Below are 19,491 nucleotides of genomic sequence, written 5' to 3'. Positions count from 1 at the left end.
GAGGCAAGGGAAACAGAAGCAAAAATGCACTACTGGGACCTCATCAAAATAAAAACCTGCACAGCGAAGGAAATAGTCAACAAAAGGCAACCGACAGAATGGGAGAAGATATTTGCAAACGACGTATCAGATAAAGGGTTAGTATCCAAAATCTGTAAAGAACTCATCAGTGTCAACACCCAAAAAACAAATAATCCAGTGAAGAAATGGGCAAAAGACATGAATAGATACTTATCTAAAGAAGACATCCAGATGGCCAACAAGCACATGAAAAAATGCTCAACATCACTCATCATCAGGGAAATACAAATCAAAACCACAATGAGATACCACCTCACACCTGTCAGAATGGCTAACATTAACAACTCAGGCAGCAACAGATGTTGGCGAGGATGAGGAGAAAGAGGATCTCTTTTGCATTGTTGGTGGGAATGCAAGCTGGTGCAGCTACTCTGGAAAACAGTATGGAGGTTCCTCAAAAATTAAAAATGGAACTACCCTACTAGCCAGCAATTGCACTACTAGGCATTTACCCAAAGGATATAAGTATGCTGTTTTGAAGGGGCACAAGCACCCCAATGTTTATAGCAGTACTATTAGCAACAGCCAAAGTATGGGAAGAGCCCAAATGTCCATCGATGGATGAATGGATAAAGAAGATGTGGTAGATATATACAATGGAGTATTATTTAGCAATCAAAAAGAATGAAATCTTGTCATTTGTAACTACGTGGATGGAACTCAAGGGCATGATACTAAGTGAAATTAGTCAGAAAAAGACAAATATCATATGACTTGTATGAGGACTTTAAGAGACAAAACAGATGAACATAAGGGAAACAAAAATAATATAAAAACAGGGAGGGGGACAAAACATAAGAGACTCTTAAATATGGAAAACAGACAGGGTTACTGGAGGTGTTGTGGCAGGGGGGGATTAAGAACTCTACTCCTGAAATCATTATTGCACTATATACTAACTAATTTGGATGTAAATTAAAAAATAATAAAAGTTAATAAAAATTAAAAAATATTAGGTAACAAAATTTTTAAAAATAAGATAAAAATAAATGTTTGTGGACCTTACAACAGACCTTCAAAATGCATGAAGCAAAATCTGATAGAACTGCAAAGATACATTCACAATTATAATTGCAGATTTCCATGTGCTGCTCTCAATAATGAACAAGTTGAGAGAAATCAATAAGGATATAGAACATTTGAACAATACTATGAACCAACTTGACCTAATTGACATTTATATTACTCTTTACCAATCAGCAGTAGAATACATGTTCCTTTAACATGTACACAGAATATTTACCAAGATAGACCATATTCTGGGCCATAGAAGAAATCTCAATAAATTTTCAAAATTTAGTTCATAAACTGAATCATCACAGAATAAAGGATTTCTTTGACTTTAATGGGATTAAATTAGAAATCATGAAAGATGTTTGAAAATTCTCCAAATATTTGATAACTAGCACTTTTAAATAACCCATGAGTCAGAGAAGAAATCAAAAGGAAAATTAAGAATTATCTTGAACTGAATGAGAACATGTCAAAGTTTGTGGGATGCTGCTAAAACTGTATTTAATAAGAGAGTTTGGAAAGTTTACAGATGACATGATCAGAATACAAAAGTCAATTCTCCTTCCATATACCAGCAACAGAAATTGGAAATTGAATGCCATTTGTAATACTACCCAAAAATATTAAATACTTAGAGATGAATCTGACAAAGGTGTGCAAGACCTATACACTAAAAACAGCAAAACGTTGCTGAGAGACATGAAATAAGATTTATATAAATGGAGAGAGAGGTCTTTATGAGTGGGAGAACTTGAAATTGTTACGATGTCAATTCTATGTTAGCTTTGACTTGTAGAACCATAGTAATGTTCAAATACTCTCCCTCTAAGAAATAATGAGTTAAAATCAACCTGTAACTGTGGGAAAGAAACTCAGAATGAAATAATAAACAGTAGCAAATGAACTAAACTGTATTATAACCACATCAAAGAGGATGAAGGAAGAACAGGAGAGAGCTAACCTAAGTAACCCTGGAAAACAGTATTTTAATTGGATACCATATGACTAACGACAAAAAGAACTATGCACAAATACTGTACTCTCTTGAGTAAATTTGTTTCTCAGTGCAATATAGGTTGGCCGTTCCGTTAAAGTTACAAAGGAAAGAGGGAAGGTTAGAATGAACCTTGTGGTTAGAACCCATTATCTATATGATTACATAGTTTTTAGCATAAATAGATAAATAGAAATAGAAGTGTGTATGTGTGGATTAGTATACGGAGTTCCCCCTTTATATGCAGTTTCATTTATTCAGTTATTGAGGTAACTGCAGTCTAGAAGCAGATGATCCTCCTGACATAATGTCAGTTGGTGAGTAGTGGCCCAAGACTACGTCACAATGCCCAAGTTAATCACCTCATTTCATCTCACCGTGAGGCATTTTATCATCTCATATCACAAGTAAAAAGGTGAGTACAGTAGTACAATGAGATATTTTGAGAGAAAAATCATATTCACATAACTTTTATTGCAGTATATTGTTATAATTATTCTATTTCATTATTGTTGTTAACCTCTTACTGGGCCTAATTTATAAATTAAACTTTATCATATGTATAGGAAAAAACATAGTATATATAGGGTTCACTACTGTTTGTAATTTCAGGCAGCCCCTGGGAGTCTTGGAACATCTCCCCAGCAGATAAGGGGAGGACTGCTGTACATACGTATATTCCTAGTTCTTCCTGCTAAGAGGGTCCAGGAGCAATGACACCCTAGAAGTAATGAGCACATCTAGCACCCAGATTTCTACATGGTTTTTAAATACCATTTCCCAATTAAAGGACCCAGGGCTATTTGGGGAAAAGGGTTGATTCCAGGATTGTAACAAGGAAAATATAATATGAGCCTGGACCATGTTGTGATACCAGAAAGTATAAAAGTGCTTGCAAAAGGATGGGGCATGTCCTGATCGAGTTCCCAGTGGCTACAGCAATATCAATTTGAGCAACAAAATAAATAATGATAGTGTTGGATTGTAACCCATAGAATAAAGTAAATACCCATGAATCTATACTGATATGAACTGAACAAATAAATATGTGGGAGAGGAGGGATAGCTCTTCCTTACAAAAGAATTCTAGTTAATAAATGTAGAAAGAATGAGGAAAATACAAAATAAACACCACAGTATAAATGTCATAGGTTCTACAAATGACTGCTAATATCACTGGGCAAAAATTTGCAGAGAAACAGGATATTAGCAGAGTCTCCAAGTATCTCCCCCTACAAGATTTATTAACTATTGAGGGAAAATAAGATAGCAAACCCAGCAGTCACCATTTCAGCCAAATGTGATCAACATTAACTCTACAAGATATAAGACATATCTACATCATACTCTCATATGACTGAAAAGGACACAATACCACTTCTGTCATATACCTGCCGAAAATGTGTAATCTTAATCTAATCATGAGAAAACATCAGACAAAACCATGTTGAGAGACATTCTACAGAATAATTGACCAGGACTCATTAAGAATGTCAAAATCATAAAATACAAGACTGAGGAACTGTCAGAGTTCCATGAGACAATGAGACACAAGAACTAAACTAGGATCCTGGAACAGAAAAAAACACTAAGGGAAGAGCTGGTAAAATTTGAATAATGTCTGTAGTGTAGTATTGTATCGATGTTCATTTCCTAGTTTTGATCATTATACTATGGTTTGTAAGTTGTTGCCATTATGGAAAGCTGGGAGAAGGGCATAGAAATCTCTAATATTTTTGTAACTTTTCCCTTGGTCTAAAATTATTTCCAAATAAAAAGTTAAATGGTAAGGTCCATTGCTTTGAGACTGTGTTGGTAGGTATGTATAGCTAACCATTCTGAAGAATCGAAGAAAAGAGATAATAATTGATGTCTGTCCATTTATAACCAATTAATAGATTATATCTATGTTGGCATTGCTGTTGCCTCTGGTTATTAAATTAACAGTAATCATCTCCAGTAGGTTTTCCAGGTTTATTCAAAGTGCTTTAAAATCTAATTAGAAAATAAAAATGGTTGGGTTGCCTGGGTGGCTCAGTCGGTTAAGTGTCCAACTTCAACTCAGGTCATGATCTTGCAGTTCATGAGTCCGGGCCCTACATCAAACTCTGTGCTGACAGCCCAGAGCCTGGAGCCTCCTTCAGATTCTGTGTCTCCCTCTCTCTCTCTGCCCCTCCCCCACTCATGCTCTGTCTCTCACTCAAAAATAAACAAACATTAAAAAGAAAAAAGAAAAGGAAAATGGTATTTCAGGGTTTTAAAATTCTAATAGTCTTCCATGAGAAAAAGCAGATTTTAAAATAAAACTAAAATCCTAAATTAAAAATAGATTTGTCCACACAGTTATTCTGATGGACATTAGCTGACCCATACAATTTAACATAGATTTCAAAGTACTTGGCTACATGGCTATTTTTTTTTCCTCAGATATTTCCCATGTCTCTAGGTTAAGAAAGAATCATTATAGTTGGCTTGTGTCTTGTCACTTGTGTGTGTAAATTTCTCTTAACCACCCCTACCCCAGAATCTGTGGTGAATTTCCCTGACATGCCTTGACATGTTAGAATTACATATCTCTAAGATACTTGATTCACAAACCACCAAATATAGTTAAATTACAATTTTAATGTTTTATTGAAGTATACTAGCATATCAAAAAGCACACATAAGTATGCTTGTAATAAAATTTGTATTTAATAAAGTGTTAAATTTTAAGTGCATTGTTCAGTATTCCAAAAATAGCAGGTATGCTCAACTGGCTACTTACTCTACAGGAAGGAAAAATTCTGTTGGCATTTAGTTTTTTTATTTTGTTTTTTGGTGTGTTTGTTAATTTGGTTTTGGTTTTAATCTTCTTTAGGATGTGGTAGATACACACCCTGGCCTCACGTTCCTGAAAGATGCTCCAGAATTCCACTCTCGCTACATCACCACGGTAGGCTGGGTCCACTTTTGTCTCAATATAACTCTCCAAGTTTCCTTTTTATCACTGTCTACTACTCAGGCTTTCAGATCTTTATGCAAAAAGTAACATGGACTATAATGATTATTTTAAGTGGAAGGAAGGTACAGTAAAATTGGATTCATGATTTATGTCTATTTTCCTTCTTATAAGTACTAAGTGCTTAAGAGGTCTCTTGTCTACAAAATTAGAGTAATATATTCATCCTGTCTGGTCTTGTGAGGTACCTTTTTGCTTTGTTATTGATATTGACATTTAGCATTTGCAAATAATACTGAAAAGAAATTTCATAACCCTTTCCCAGAAAAAGATATGTCTTTCCCAGAAAAAGATGTGTCTCAAAGTTAGAACCGGAAATGATAATGAGAAATAGCTACATGTAATTAGAAAACAAATCATATAAGAATTTAACAGAACATGCTGACTAGTCATAGGCAAGGCATGAATTATGAGTCAGAGCACACAGGCCTGGAGTGCACATTGCAACCACATCGGCATCTTTGCCCAAGCTCCCAGATTATCTTTAGAGGAATTCCAAAGATGAGCCCCAGGACAAACCCCTCTGTCATAGCCACACTCAAGCGAGATAGCCCTTGTATCTGGCTTACATCTTCAAATAATATTACAAGGCAGTCACCTCTGAGGAGAACCTTCTCAGGGTACTTTTTGTTGACCATGAATATCTTGGGTTCTGTCAAGCTACAGAATACTACCATTTTTCTCCTTTAGGAACTTCATTCTTGGCTTTTACATTGGCTCTCTTCTGTTGTGAAACTTTGTAAGTCTTTCTTTGAGCCAGAAGGTGTCACTGTCTTCTAAGACTATCTCAAGTTATTTTTGACTGTTCATCACACCACTGTACTAAATTCCTGCCACCACAGTCGCCCTGGTACAGTCACCCTTGTTTCTCACTTGGATTACTTCTAATTGGCCTTTCTGCTTATACCTTCGTTGCCCTAAAGTGTAGTCCCACAAAGCAGAGTAATCCTTTGAAAATGTAAGATCATGTCACTCCTCTGTTCAAACCCTCCAGTGGTTTCCATCTCAGAGTAAAAGCCAACGTTCTTCCTTGCCAAGACTCTCCCTAATACCTCCCCCCCCCCCCCGCCATACACACACACACACACACACACCCTTACACACCCTTACAACATATGTAATCTCATCTCTCCTATTACCCTGCCCCTCCTTTACTGTGCTTTGGCCATAGTGGTGTCCTGGAACAAACCAACTCCACTGCCTCAGGTGCTTTTTTCTTACTCTTTCCTCTGCCTGAAATAGTCTTCCTACAGATTTCTGCATGACTTTCCTCCTTTACTTCATGCAGCTATATGCTCAGATATTCCCTTATTAGTGAGGCCTTTTCTTCTTCACCCTTCTTCTCCCTCTGCCCCCGCCCCTATACTCTCTCTCTATTCATTTGTTCTGCTTTATTTTTCTTCTTAGCTCATATATCATCTGATATTTAAATTTTAAATTCTCCTTCTCTGTCGTAGAAACTCCATTAGAGCAGGGAGTTTGTCTATATCTTTCACTGCAGAATCTCCAATACCTAGAATAAGGACTAGCACATATTAGATACACAGTATTTATTGAGTGAATAAATGAAATTATATATGCTTAAGAATTCTACACATTAACTCTGGCTTCAATCCCATAGGGAATTAATGGTTCTGATTGTTGATTGTTCTATAAATCCAGGGCATATTAATAGCATAATTTAAAATCTTAAGTGCTGGAAAAGATCTTAGAGATAATCCAGCTCAACCTTCTACCAATTCAGAAAATTCTGTCTACAGAAGAACTCTTTATTGGAATTTATTCTTAGAAAAGATGTTTAAATAATAGAATTGTAAAATAGAGATAAATTTTCTTTCCCTACACCTTCTATTTGTTGAAGTATGATCCTTGGACCCATGATGGTCTGTGGTCATCTAGCAAGTGGTCTCCAGGAAGTTTTATAATTTCAGAATAAAAAGCCATGAAACAGTTTTGTTCACATATAATTCATATTTTCCTAGAAATTCTGTCATGTTAATCATTGAACAAAGAGAACTAAATTGGTCACTTAACAGAATACAATTAATTATCTCTGCTCACACATTTTCATGGCATTTGCATATTATTTATATCTTTAAAATTTATACTCTGTTATTATTATGCTTCTTTATCCCCAATTCACAAAACTAAATCCATCATTACTCAGAAATACTGGGGCGCCTGGATGGCTCAGTCGATTCGGCTGTGCTGACAGCTCAGAGCCTGGAGCCTGCTTCAGATTCTTTGTTTCTGTCTCTCTCTCTCTCTCTCTGCCCCTCCCCTGCTCACGCTCTGTCTCTCTCTGACAAAAAATAAATTTAAAAAATAAAGAATTAAAAAAAAAAAGAATTACAAAAGTATAAAACAATTGTGATGAAATAATAACAGGGTGATTCAAAACAGCATCATATCATAAATAGTAAACAAGATCCAACTGAGACTGTAGAATATGAATCTCTGTGTACTAAGATAAGTGCATCTATTGTGATAACTTCATAGTGCCATCTAAAAAAGGAAAATGCAGGGGCGCCTGGGTAGTTTAGAGCCCTGCTACAGGCTCTGCACTGACAGTGTGGAGCCTGCTTGGGACTGACTGACTGACTCTCTCTCTCTCTCTCTCTCTCTCTCTCTCTCTCTGCCTCTCTGCTCTTCCCCACTCATGCTCACTCGCTCGCTCTCTCTCAAAATAAATAAACATTTTTAAAAATTAAATAAATAAAGAAAATGCATATAAAATGTATCACATGAATATCTGGAAACAGAATTTTATTAAAGGACTGGTTATCTATTCTCCCCAGTGCCTTTTCTATTGGGAAATCTGGTCAAATAATGGCATGAAGTCATTGGAACTTATGCATTACTTCAGAGTACAGTGAGTTTTTCTAGAAGAAATGCAAAATAGGTTTTCTAGTATGAAATTAATGAAAGGTTGTTAACGGCATAAAAGTGAATGAGAGAGGCATCATTCTCCATCCTGCTCGTAGCAAAAACTGATCAGATCATGGTATTTCTAAGATACTTAGGAAGATCAAGCTTGAAATTTAAGACAGATATCTCTGAAAAATCTAAATTAATTTATTGAATGTTATATAATCTCAGTGCCATATGATGTAGAACAATTAGTATATTCTTTTGTTTGCGTGTCAGAATTATTCAGTTATTTTACTTTGTTTAGTTGGAAGAAACTAACACAAAGTATGACTCAAATATTAGCTTATGTGTGGCACTCATATGATGAAGAAAAGTTGGTCAACTTTTTATTTCTATTTATCACTAAAAACCTGTGCTATAGGAAAAGACTTTTCATTTGTTTAGTTAATTATTTTGCCAGCTGTTTTTAGACGGAAGGAGAGAGCACCAACTATGCATACAGCAAAAAGAACATCACTACTCAAGAGAATGCACCCAAAATTACTCCATATTCTTCTTTATTTCCAGAGACAAGTTAGCATTTGAAAAATAAGTCTCTTGAAAGTGAATGGAAATGAAAATTGGAAATACTAGCAACTTACAGTCTTGAGTTTGCAGTTTCACATGCCATGCAAAGAAATTGCCAGTGAATAAAAGATACTGCTTATCCTAACTGGCATATGCTGACTTCTGAGGGAAGAGGTGCTCATAGGAGTTTTTAAAATAAGCAATGAGATTGAAAATACTTCTTTGTGATATTGGTGCTGGCAGCAAAGACATTCTCTGGCTTCCTCTGATGATGTCTTAGCGATGTATTCAATGTCTTGATTGGCCTGAAGCCATCACTTCAGACCAAAATGCCAGGATTTTAATTGCTGAGGACAATGTACTGATATTTCCTAAGATGACTAAATTGTGGTGGAGACTGCTGATTACTAACAGCTTGCCTCTTTCCCCTTGAGAACTTCTCCTCTTGACAGAGAAAGGAAGAAATGTGTATTAGATTTTTTTTAAGTACACATTCTGCAGAAGACCATGAAGAAATACTTTTCAGAGCCGTATTAACCAGAGTGGATTAAGAATCTTTTCACCACTTCCTGTCGGGTAGAAGAACCATGCTTCCAGCATTTGAGTCTGTTCATCTGCATTTAGGTTACCTACAATGAGCAATCTCTAATTTCTTTGTCTTCATCCAATCCACTTGTCAAAACCTGTCTGATAGAGCCACCACACACTTACTTGCATTCCTGGTGACCTATACTTGTAAATTAGAGGTTTCCAGCTCAATAGATACAAAGCAAAAGAAAGGAAACTGATTTAAGAGAAACTATCAAGTTAACTGGAGATCCCTTGGTAAAAAAAATTTGTCGAATTTCATTCCACTCACTGCTAATAAACAATTATTCTTACTATTATTAATTTTTAAATTTTGTTTACTATTTTTAAAATTGGGATTCATTTCTTTTTTATTTACCTAAGAGTTGTACAACAAAATTAGGGGGGAAAACAAGGGTAATTGATGTAGAACCAAGCAGCTACATGTTCTCACCACTAGATGGTATCCTTACCTAAATAAGCTAAAATGCTGAATCAGTAATGTGGAAACCAATAAACGTGCTGATGAAGTGGGGCAACTGAATAAAGACATTTAGACTATGGAAAAGGAATACATTTTTTAATATTATTAGATAAGTAAGTTAGGGGCTAAAAATAGGAAATGCTTAACAGTCAAAACATTAATTTTAAAAATTCTTTAAAAAATGAATAATAAGCAAAAATAAATACAGGTCAAAACTTTATGATTTTAAGTGTAACACAGTACATCCCAAAATAATATATTTGAAGAGTATATAAATATGAAATACTGGTAGGAAACTCAAACTTTAAGAAAATTTATAATCAAAATCAAATAATAAGGATAAAAATATAATCAACACATAAAACTTTGGTGTAATAATATGTATTGAAATTGACTTTTACTTGAGAGAGGAGTCATGGAACTATGATAAATGGTATTCTTAATGTTTATTTTCATATATATAATTTCTGTGCTAAAAAGCCTCCATCTTTTTTATATGAACTTTTGCCAAGCCACATTTTCTGCCCTGAAGCACCTCAAGTCAGATTCTGAATGATTGGAGCCAATAGAGAAATTACATACCAGCTAGTCCTAGCTTCAATCTAATGCAGGAATCCTGTTTTAAATAATTGTGGTGAGAAGAAACCTTACTACTTTATATAACCCATTGCTTCATAGGGCTAATTTCAGGAAATTCTTACTTATTTTAAAGCATTTTAGTATAAGGAGTATCCAGTAGTTTTAGTTGTGCTTCTGGTGCAACACAGAGACAAATCTCCCACCTGATAGTCAGCCATTCAGATCATGGTCACAGGTACACTCGAGTCTTACTTTTTCCTCCAGAGTAAAAATTACTAAATTAATAGTATCCTTTACAATAATTTTGAATATAGTTACCCTTCTCTGTTTTATGTTTTCTGTACACTTTATATGCTATCTATCTATCTGTAAGTCACAAACAACAGTACGGATTTATATGAAATACTAATTAGAGACCTTTCTTGGGTTGGCATCCATCTGCTACTTACAATGCTGACTAGAGTTATTCAACTAGCTACAAATCCAACCCATATGTCTTTATCACAGGTACAATATGAAAGTCTTTGTTACACAACTCTCAAACCTCATTAATTTATCAAGCAGTTTTCTAAGGAAGACATACAGATGGCCAACAGGTACATGAAAAGGTGCTCAACAGCACTAATCATCAGGGAAATGCAAATCAAAACCACAATGAGATGTCACCTCACACCTGTTAGAATGACTAATAACAAAAAGACAGGAAAATAACAAGTGTTGGCAAGGATGTAGAAAAAAAGGAACCCTTGTGCACTGTTGGTGTGGATGTAAATTTGTTCACCCACTATGGAAGACTGTATGAGATTCTTCAAAAAATTAAAAATACAACCACTGTATGATCCAGCAATTTTACTGCAGGGTATTTATCTGAAGAAAAAAAGATACCAACTCAAAAAGATAAATGCACCCCATGTTCATTGCAACATTATTTACAGTAGCCACAATATGGAAACAACCTAAGTGTTCCTCAGTGGATGGATAAAGAAGATGAGGTATATACATACAGTTGACCCTTGAACAACATGGGTTTGAACGGCATGGGTCCATTTATATGCAAATTTTCTTTACAGCACTGTAAATATATTTTCTCTTTCTTATGATTTTCTTAATATTTTCTCTAGCTTTATTGTAAGAATACAGTTATACAGTACATATACCATGTACAGAATATATGTTAATCAGCTGTTTCTGTTATTTGCAAGGCTTCTAGTCAACAGTAAGCTATTAGTAGTTAAGTTTTGGGGGAGTCAAAAGGTATATGTGGAATTTCAACTGCACACATGGCCAGGGTTGGCACCCTTAACTCATGAAATCTTGCCATCTGCAACAATACAGATCAACTCTGAAAATATTACGCTAAGTGAAATAAGTCAGAGACAGATACTGTATGATCTCTCTTATATGTGGAATCCAAAAAAACACACAAAAAAAACAAAGTTAAGCTCATAGATATAGAAAACAGATGGGTGGTTTCCAAAGGCAGGGGGTAGGTGGGGCAAAATGGGTGAAGAGGGAGTTAAAAGGTACAAACTTCCAGTTATAGAGTAAATAACTCATGGGAATATAAAGTACAGCATGATGACTATAGTTAATACTGTATATACTATATATAGTTAATATGCAGCACAAAAATACAAATATATTGCATATTTGAAAGTTGCTAAGAGAGTAAAGAGTTCTTATCACAAGAAAAAAATTCTGTAACTATATATGGTGATCATTTTGCAGTATATAAATATATGTAATCATGTATACCTGAAACTAATGTATGTCAGTTATTCCTCAAATAAAAAATGTATCAAGCAATTATTAGCTATCTGATATATGCAAAGCACCATTATCAGGCACTGGGATGCAAGTCAAAAGACCTGGTACTTTGGAGTTTGGAGGTGATGATAGGTGTCTGACCACACCAGTGTGTTTAGAATATAACCACAGGAAGAACGGAAGGAGACTCGCATGACAATTGGAGCACGGAAGACAGAACTCTCTCTACCCTAGTCCCTGTTTTAGGGCTTCCTGTGGAGTTGGCAAGTTGAGCTAGATTTTGAAGGGTCAGGAGTTAGCACTGATAGCAGGAGTAGGATAAGGAAAGCTGGGCAAAAGAAATTTGGGCCTTCATTCTGAGGCTGGTATTTCCCTGCTCTGTTCGAGAATCACTGTCTTTGCTAAAGAATCCAGAAGGGGAATGGTGGTGTAGTCCCCCATTACGCCTATTTGGGTAGATGTCCAAATGTCTTCCCTTTTTTGTTCTTCTTGCACCAAATAACTTTTAAAAAGGATCTAATCTTTTCCATGATAAAACCACCAATGATACAGGATTTCTGTTTTATTTGACAATCAAAATCAAAGGCAAAGTGTCAAAAACTATTCAAGTTGCTCTTGCTGCCTTTTTTTTTTTGAGAAAAGAAAAAAAAACAAAAAAGTAAAAAAAAAAAAAAAGTCAAAGGGAAATTAAATGGGTGGGCATAACCCCAGGTAAAATTGTTAGGAATACACTGTTGCCTCCTCCCTCCAGGATGGCAGCTTTGTCTTCCTTCTCCAGTACTCTCCTGTACCACAACACACACGTTGTCAATCTCAAACACATTTGCAATCCATTCCCTCCTCTCTCGTCCTGTCCACGGTCTTCTCCAGAGTTCCCCATCTGTTGTTAAGCTCTTTTAAAACCCTAGCTAATAACAGAATTGTTCATGGCCAAGCATGGACTTGGTAGGAGATATCCCAGATGTATTTGAGTTTCCAGAGAGAGGCTAGAAGACTGGAAGTCTTTAAGATTCTAGTGAATAAGGCTAAAATAACCAGAATAATGCCCTCTTGAATCAGACTATGTTGGGAGCCATTCTTCTGACCCACCAATTGTTAAGCCAACCCAGTGTGTATTTCCTACCTCATTTACCTTCCCAAAACATCCAGCCCAGTAAGCACTGCTTGAATCAGGCATCAATGTATAAGATGAGAGTTAAATAAAGTGACATATAGGCAGCTGGAATGCAGACTTATGAACAAAGAATATCTTTTCTTCTTGGAATTATAGGGGCAGATGTAAATTACATGGTTCTAGTTTTTAAAATACAGTGTTAATTTTTATTAGAAATTACGCTTGACATAATCAGAAAACCAAAACATAGCTTTTTGTTCAAGTACATTCATAAGATGGCTTTTGGTAAAGTAATAGTTATCTTCAATTTTTTTATTTGGTTTGTTTTCCTTTTGGAACCAGGTTATTCAGAGAATATTCTACACAGTCAACAGATCTTGGAGTGGAAAAATAACTTCGACAGAAATAAGAAAAAGCAACTTTTTGCAAGTAGGTCTCTCATTGGAATTCATGTATAAAAGCAATTAAGGGGAGCCTGGGTGACTCAGTTAAGTGTCCAAGACTTGATACTGGCTCAGGTCATGATCTCACGGTCGTGGGACTGAGCCCCATGTTGAGCTCTGTGCTGAGCATGGGGCCTGCTTGGGTTTCTCTCTCTCTCTCTCGCTCTCGCTCTCGCTCTCGCTCTCGCTCTCTGTCCCCCTCTCTCCCCCACCCCGCCCTTTCCCTGCTTGCTCGCACATGCATGCTCTCTCTCTCTCAAAATAAATAAACCTAAAAAAAGAGCAGTTTAAATAATACTATTAGTTCATTTAACAAGTATTTGAGCGCTTACTGCATGCAAAGCACTTTCACTACTTTCAGTCATTAAGCATTTATCAGATAACCTGAAATGTGTTGGGGGTAACAAAGGTGAATAACCAGAGATTTTTGTATCGAGGCATGTGGAGTAAAAGAAAAGCACACAGTCACACCTGAGGAAAATTTTCACAGAAATGGATAACAAATATGCATAGAAGGCCTCACAGGACTGACATGTGATCTTGACCTTGGAGGATATCGGGAGTTTATCAAAATAAAAAATTAGAAGGGGATTCCAGATAGAGGGAGCAGTATAAGCATAGAAGGCCTCACAGGACTGACATGTGATCTTGACCTTGGAGGATATTGGGAGTTTATCAAAATAAAAAATTAGAAGGGGATTCCAGATAGAGGGAGCAGTATAAGCAAAGGCCCATAAGCATGAAAGTGTCTCAAGTCTCAAACGGAACAGTCTACTGGCTGGTGGCTCTGCAGAGACTGACCAGTGATGCAGCCTGGCAGGCTGGGTTAGGAAAGACCTTGCAAAAGGAATAGAGGGATTTTAACGTGATCCTTTTGACAATGACTCTTTATCCAGCTCCTACTGGAGTGGAGAAAAATATTAAAAATTCTTTTAAGAAAGACACATTTCATTCAATTTTTTTATTTATTTTACCTACTATGAAAGTGTTGACCACTAGTGGGAGCCTTTTACTGAGGTAATCTTCGTGCCTGACTGTGGAAGCTTCTGTTAATCTAAAGAATGGTTCATGGTTGAAAGGAAATATTTTCTTTTCTTTTCTTTTCTTTTTTAATTTTTTTTCAACGTTTATTTATTTTTGGGACAGAGAGAGACAGAGCATGAATGGGGGAGGGGCAGAGAGAGAGGGAGACACAGAATCGGAAACAGGCACCAGGCTCCGAGCCATCAGCCCAGAGCCTGACGCGGGGCTCGAACTCCCGGACCGCAAGATCGTGACCTGGCTGAAGTCGGACGCTTAACCGACTGCGCCACCCAGGCCCCCCGGAAATATTTTATTTTCAATGAATCATACTAAATGAAGCTTAGGGTAATAATACCACCTTATGTACTCTTTTATTTTTCCATGTCTTCATCTGAGACAGACAAAGTAATGAAGACTTGGCAAAATGAGCAGCCCATAATACATATACACACCTTTTTTATTCTAAAATGAACAGTAATCATCACAGTGATTGTTAATATTTATTGAACACCTGGTGCCTGCCTCTCTCAGCAGGTAATATGGGATGGGTCAAAATGGCAGTAATTCCATAAAAAAGCCTTCATACCTTGAGAATGATGATAATCCCTCACATTCCTGAAGCACATTAGAGTTTATAGTTTCTGGCATTATTATAATATATATTTTTTTTAACTGATGATAAAATTTGAGACTCCGATACGGTTGAATGACAGGTAAGATCACACAGCAAGTAAGTGATTGAATTGGAAACGGAACTCAAATGTTCTTCCTAGAACATGGTTTAATTTTTCCCCTTCTCCCCTACCCCTCTCCTTATTCTTCCTATTAGTGCATTATTCATGAATGTATGCTTGTAATGTATATGCTCATGAAGCATTCAAGTACGTGACATATCTAGAATAACCAGCAGAAGTCACTATTTATCTCTTTATGCTGCCATTTCATTCCTTTTCCCAGACAGAACCCACATTATCTGTGGTTTTATTCCCTTGTATGTTTACATGAAGTATACAGTTTTATTTTGTATGGCTACTGTTACGAGGTTTTGTAATATATGAGATCATTATTCTGTTAATTTGTTTTTTTCCACTAACGGTATATCTTGACATTCTTTTCATTTCCATTCATATAAATCTATCTCATTTTTATGATTCTTCTGCATAATCTGTGGTATGGTTCTTCTGTAACTAAATTACATACTCCCCTTTAGAAGATGTTGAAGTCATTTTCATATTTTTTCTTTGGAAAGATGCAGTGAATATCCCTGTACTTTCCTCCTGTTAAGAATCTTTCTAGAATAGGGGTGCCTGAGTGGCTCAGTCGGTTAAGCATCCGACTTTGTCTCAGGTCATGATCTCATGGTTTGAGCCCCACGTTGGGCTCTGTGCTGACAGCTCAGAGCCTAGAGCCTGTTTTGGATTGTGTCTCCCTCTCTGTCTCTGCCCCTCCCCCGCTGACCCTCTGTCTCTCTCAAAAATAAACATTAAAAAATTAAATTAAAAAAAATTTTTTCTAGAATAGACTACTGGAGGGAAAATCCTGGATCAAATGGTATGTACATTTTCAGTCTGATAGATCCTGCCAAAAACCTGTACTAGTTCACACACATTCACCAACAGCAGAAGTCATCTTTTTCATTTTATGACAATCCAGTAGGTTAAAATGAGAGCTGCTTCTCAAGATTTGTTTTAATGTACATATTCTGCTTTATACATGTTAAAGAACATTTTGTAAAACAAAACATTACAAGCCTTGTTTGGAAAACAAAAAAAATTCCTGTTTTATCACCCTAATACAACTAATAACATTTTTGTATGTGTTTTTCTTGTCTCAGATATATGTGCAGATTAAATGGATTTTACATATTCTTAGTGTGTATAATTTTATATACCATATTTTGCTTTTACCATGTCATGGTTTTCCTTTGTTTCTGTGTAGACTTTATAATTTTTACTGGCAGCAGAATCTTCCATTAAGTAGTTTTAGTCTCATAATTTATGTTCTCAGCTTGTCAGGGCATATTGGTTTCCCAGTATTTACATTTTGGAACATAATTTTTTATCGAAGTAATCTATTTGCACTATGAAATATTTATTTTTGTTCCTTATAATGTTTTTCACCTTTAATTCCACTGTATTTTCTAATCATATTGACATGTTTTTTTGTTGTTGCTGTTAAGATTTAGCTAGTAAATATTTGTCTTTTTTTTTTAACTTTCCTTTTAAATTTTATTTATCTCTTATGGATAGCATATATCTAGATCTGTTTTTTTTGGGGGGGTTGGTTTTTATACTCAATCTGAAAATGCTTTAATATGGAGACTCCATTTATATTTATTGTGATTGTTGATATATCTGATCTGACTTCTGCCATCTCATTTTGTTTTTTCTATTTCCTAAGTTTCCTCATGGTTTCTTATATCTTTCTGAATTTTTCATTTCTGAAAACATCTCTATTTATCTGCCCACTTGCATGATAATTGTAAGAATTGTTAAGAAGCCTGGATTTAGCATTATTGTTTCTGGTGTTTTCCATCAGGGTACACAGTGAATCAGGGGAGACCCCGGTTTACTTCCACCTTAGGGCCCCGCAGCTCCATCCCCGATATTTTCCACACCAGGCCACAGCCCATCAGCACAGTACCATACATAAGTCTCCTTTATAGTAAACTTGATCGCATTACAAAGCCAAACCCTGTATGTAGACTTCCACTCTACATAATAGAGGAGATGCCCAGTCTTCATAATTTTGGAAAGTTAAAAGCAATGTCAGTTCATGACCATCTATTTCAGCCTCTTGTGTGTTCTGGTTTGCTAGTTTGGGGACCTCTGACAGGATATAGTCTCCTTGGTAACAGTCCTTCCCTTTCCCTGCTTTTAAATCCTCCACAGCATCTATCCCTTTGGTAAGCATAATATAGAGTTTGTAAATGTTTATAGATTGGTCAGTTGATTAAAGGTAGGATGAGGTTGCCTGTTACAGTTCCTGGTTTAGTACCAAAACCAAAAATTTTAATTAAATTTAAAATAAAACTTCATTAGACTCTATATAATGGCCAAAGCTGGTTTTCATAATTTTAAAATAAATTAATCCTTCTCTTCATACTTTATTTCAGACTCTAGCCCTTTTGGAAGAAGAGGAAGATATAAACCAAATCACAGATTACTTCTCCTATGAACATTTCTATGTTATTTATTGTAAATTCTGGGAGCTAGATAGTGATCATGACCTCTACATCAGCCAGGCTGATTTATCTCGATATAATGACCAGGGTGAGTGTTTTATAGTTGTTAAGACTTAACTATTTTGAAGAAGGCAAGAGTTGTCTGAATTGTTACATGAATGAGAAATTCCCATTTCTTAAATTCTTTATCTAATCAAGTCCTCTTTTTAAAAAAATTTTTTTTAATTTATTTTTGAGAGCGAGTGGGGGAGGTACAAAGAGGGAGGGGACAGAGGATCCAAAGCCGGCTCCACACTGACAGCAGAGATCCCGATGTGGGGTTCGAACTCACACCCTGAGCCGAAGTCAGACACTCAACCAACTGAGCCACCTAGGTGCCCCATCAAGTCCTCTTTAAAGAGCCAAGAATTTTTAAGTGGGAATGAGTGAAGGTATTGATTTTTCATTTAGAAGGCAAGTGTAGGAGAAGGGACTTAAGGTAAATAAGCAATTAGAGTCTTTGTTTTGATTGTCTTTGATTAATTTAATTAATTAGTATGTTTATTTTAGTTTTTGGGAGAGAGAGGAGAGAAAGAGAGAGCACGTGCAGGGGAGAGACAGAGGGGAGAGAGAGAGTTCCAAGCAGGTTCTGCACTGTCAGTGCAGAGCCCCATGTGGGGCCCAAACTCAGGAGATTGAGATTATGACCTGAGCCGAGAGTTGGATGCTTAACCAACTGCACCACCCAGGCACTCTGTGATGTTTATTTTCTAGTGATGAGTTGAATTAGATCCATTCCTGTGTAGTTTATTTGAAAGAGAGTGTATGTACACCCTGTAAGTTTCCCATTTTACAGTATTTATAAACAGACAAGGATGAAATAATATGCCAGTGTTTTCAAGGACTAATAACAACTTACCTTTTGGGATTTAGATCCAGAATAGATATTTTCTCCGCAGATGAATTTTGTGTGTTTTCTTTTATCAGAAAACAAAAATATTAAACATCACATGATACTACTCCTTTTGCTTCATTTTTACCAGTTAGTAAACTTATAACCTATTACCTGCAAATATTCTTCCTCAAGCACCAAGATACATTGACTCATTCTTTTCTCATAAGATTCTCATAAGATTGTTCTATTCTTAAATGTCTTCTCAGGCACTGCTATTTATTTTAAATCAGCCTTTAGCCCTTTAGGTGTAGCAGAGCACAAATCTTAAATACATTGAATTTCACTTCTGTTATTTGGTATCTCTGTGATTAACTGTTTGCATCTTAAGAAGAGTTTCATTCTATATGATCTTAAGTATCATAGAACTTTCCATATATAAAAAAGAGTCCTTCCTCTCTATTCTCAGGTGCCAACCAGGTATCAAGAGAAAATACTCAGATGTACTTATTGATGAACAAGCATTTTAGTACTATACCTCCCTTTTTCAAGTAGTCATAATCTTGCTGTCACCAGAATAGCATAAAGATGGAGATATTCACAGGCATATCGGGTCAGCTTTATTAGCCGTGCACCTTCTAATCACCGGTGGCCAGATCATCTGTGTAACATGAGGTCATACAAACCTTATGGGCTCTAAAGCACTCTCTCCAGCTGATACAATCATAATTCTCATTAGGTTCCAAAATGTATATATACACATAACAATCCAATAGAGGGTATATTAAAGTGATGATGTCCAAATAAGTAGGCATCTAATCCTGCATGATGAAGAGCCCATCAAAACTACATAATTGGCAATCCATCAGCCTGTCCTAAATGGGACAACATGATCTTCAATTTTAGGGTAGACCTTCCAAATGTAAAAAAG

The 19,491-nt window shown here is 36.0% G+C and overlaps 1 protein-coding gene across 4 annotated transcripts in view; it reads left to right on the top strand.

Moving 5' to 3' along the window:
• The window catches only part of PPP2R3A (protein phosphatase 2 regulatory subunit B''alpha), a 210,679-nt gene that overhangs the window by 125,562 nt on the left and 65,626 nt on the right, over positions 1-19,491 (top strand). For all 4 annotated transcript variants that reach the window (XM_045036403.1, XM_023260541.2, XM_045036402.1 and 1 more), the window contains 3 exons: positions 4,950-5,024; positions 13,382-13,468; positions 17,621-17,777. In XM_045036403.1, coding sequence (XP_044892338.1) covers positions 4,950-5,024; positions 13,382-13,468; positions 17,621-17,777 — 319 coding nt within the window. The remainder of the gene's footprint in view (positions 1-4,949; positions 5,025-13,381; positions 13,469-17,620; positions 17,778-19,491) is intronic.

The sequence above is a fragment of the Felis catus genome, chromosome C2 (genome assembly GCF_018350175.1).
Source record: "Felis catus isolate Fca126 chromosome C2, F.catus_Fca126_mat1.0, whole genome shotgun sequence".
Classification (NCBI taxonomy): Eukaryota; Metazoa; Chordata; class Mammalia; order Carnivora; family Felidae; genus Felis; species Felis catus.
The sequence above is the reverse complement of the archived record's forward strand: the minus strand, read 5'-3'. Positions and strand labels throughout refer to the sequence as shown.